Source organism: Bison bison, unplaced genomic scaffold (assembly GCF_000754665.1).
Source record: "Bison bison bison isolate TAMUID 2011002044 unplaced genomic scaffold, Bison_UMD1.0 scf7180017851439, whole genome shotgun sequence".
Taxonomy (NCBI): Eukaryota; Metazoa; Chordata; class Mammalia; order Artiodactyla; family Bovidae; genus Bison; species Bison bison.
In genome coordinates this window covers 16,708-17,873 of record NW_011482012.1, presented here as the reverse complement: position 1 = coordinate 17,873, position 1,166 = coordinate 16,708, and the positions used below count along the sequence as shown (strand labels likewise).

General features: G+C 39.7%; 1 protein-coding gene across 1 annotated transcript in view; it reads left to right on the top strand.

Annotated features, from left to right (window-relative positions):
* Positions 1-346: 346 nt before the first annotated feature.
* ZCCHC16 (zinc finger, CCHC domain containing 16) overlaps positions 347-1,166 on the top strand; it is a 5,946-nt gene continuing 5,126 nt past the window's right edge. The window contains exon 1 of the mRNA XM_010850745.1: positions 347-352. Within this exon, the coding sequence (XP_010849047.1) occupies positions 347-352 (6 nt within the window). The remainder of the gene's footprint in view (positions 353-1,166) is intronic.

The window sequence follows — 1,166 nt, the reverse complement described above, 5'->3', positions numbered from 1 at the left end:
AAACAAGAGACCTTAACAGATATTCTGGAACTCCTGAGAGTAGAGGGATAGGGCAGAAAGAAGGGACAGAGAAGGAAAAGTGAATGCAGAGTTCCAAAGAATAGCAAAGAGAGATAAGGAAGCCTTCCTAAGTGAACAATACAAAGAAATAGAGGAAAAGAATAGAAAGGGAAAGACTAGAGATGTCTTAAGGAAACTTAGAGATACCAAGAGAACATTTCATGTGAAGATGGGCACAATAATAAACAGAAACAGTATGGACCTAAAGAAGCAGAAGAGAGTAAGAAGAGGTGGCAACAATATACAGAAGAACTATACAAAGATGATCTTAATGACCCAGATAACCATGACGGTGTGATCTTCACCTAGAGCCAACATCTTGGAGTGTAAAGACAAGTAGCCTTAGGAATCATCACAATGAATAAAGCTAGTGGAAGTGATGGAATTCCAGCTGAGCTATTTCAAATCCTAAAAGATGATGCTATTAAAGCGCTGCACTCAATATATCAGCGAATTTGTAAAACTCAGCAGTGGCCACAGGACTGGAAAAGCTCACCTTTCATTCCAATACCAAGGAAGGGCAATGCCAAAGAAATTTCAAACTACAGCACAATTGCATTCACTTCATGTCCTAGCAAGGCTATGCTCAAAATCCTCCAAGATAGACTTCAACAGAATGCGAACTAAGAACTTATAGATATACAAGCTGGATTTAGAAAAGGCAGAGGAAGCAGTGATCAAATTACCAACATCTGTTGGATCATAGGAAAAGCAATAGAATTCCAGGAAAATGTCTAGTTCTGCTTCATTGACCACACTAAAGCCTTTGACTGTGTGGATCACAATAAAAGTGGAAAATACTTAAAGAGATGGGGCTACCAGACCACCTTACCTACCTCCTGAGAAACCTGTATGCAGGTCAAGAAGCAAAAGTTAGAGTCAGATATGGAACAACAGACTGGTCCCAAATTAGGACAGGAGAATGTCAAGGCTATATATTGTCATCCTGCTTATTTAATTTATATGCAGAGTACATAACATGAAATGCTGGGCTGGATGAAGCTCAAGCTAGGACCAAGATTGTTGGGAGAAATATCAACAACTGCAGATATGCAGGTGACACCACCCTATGGCAGAAAGCGAAGAAGAACTAAAGAGCTTCTTGA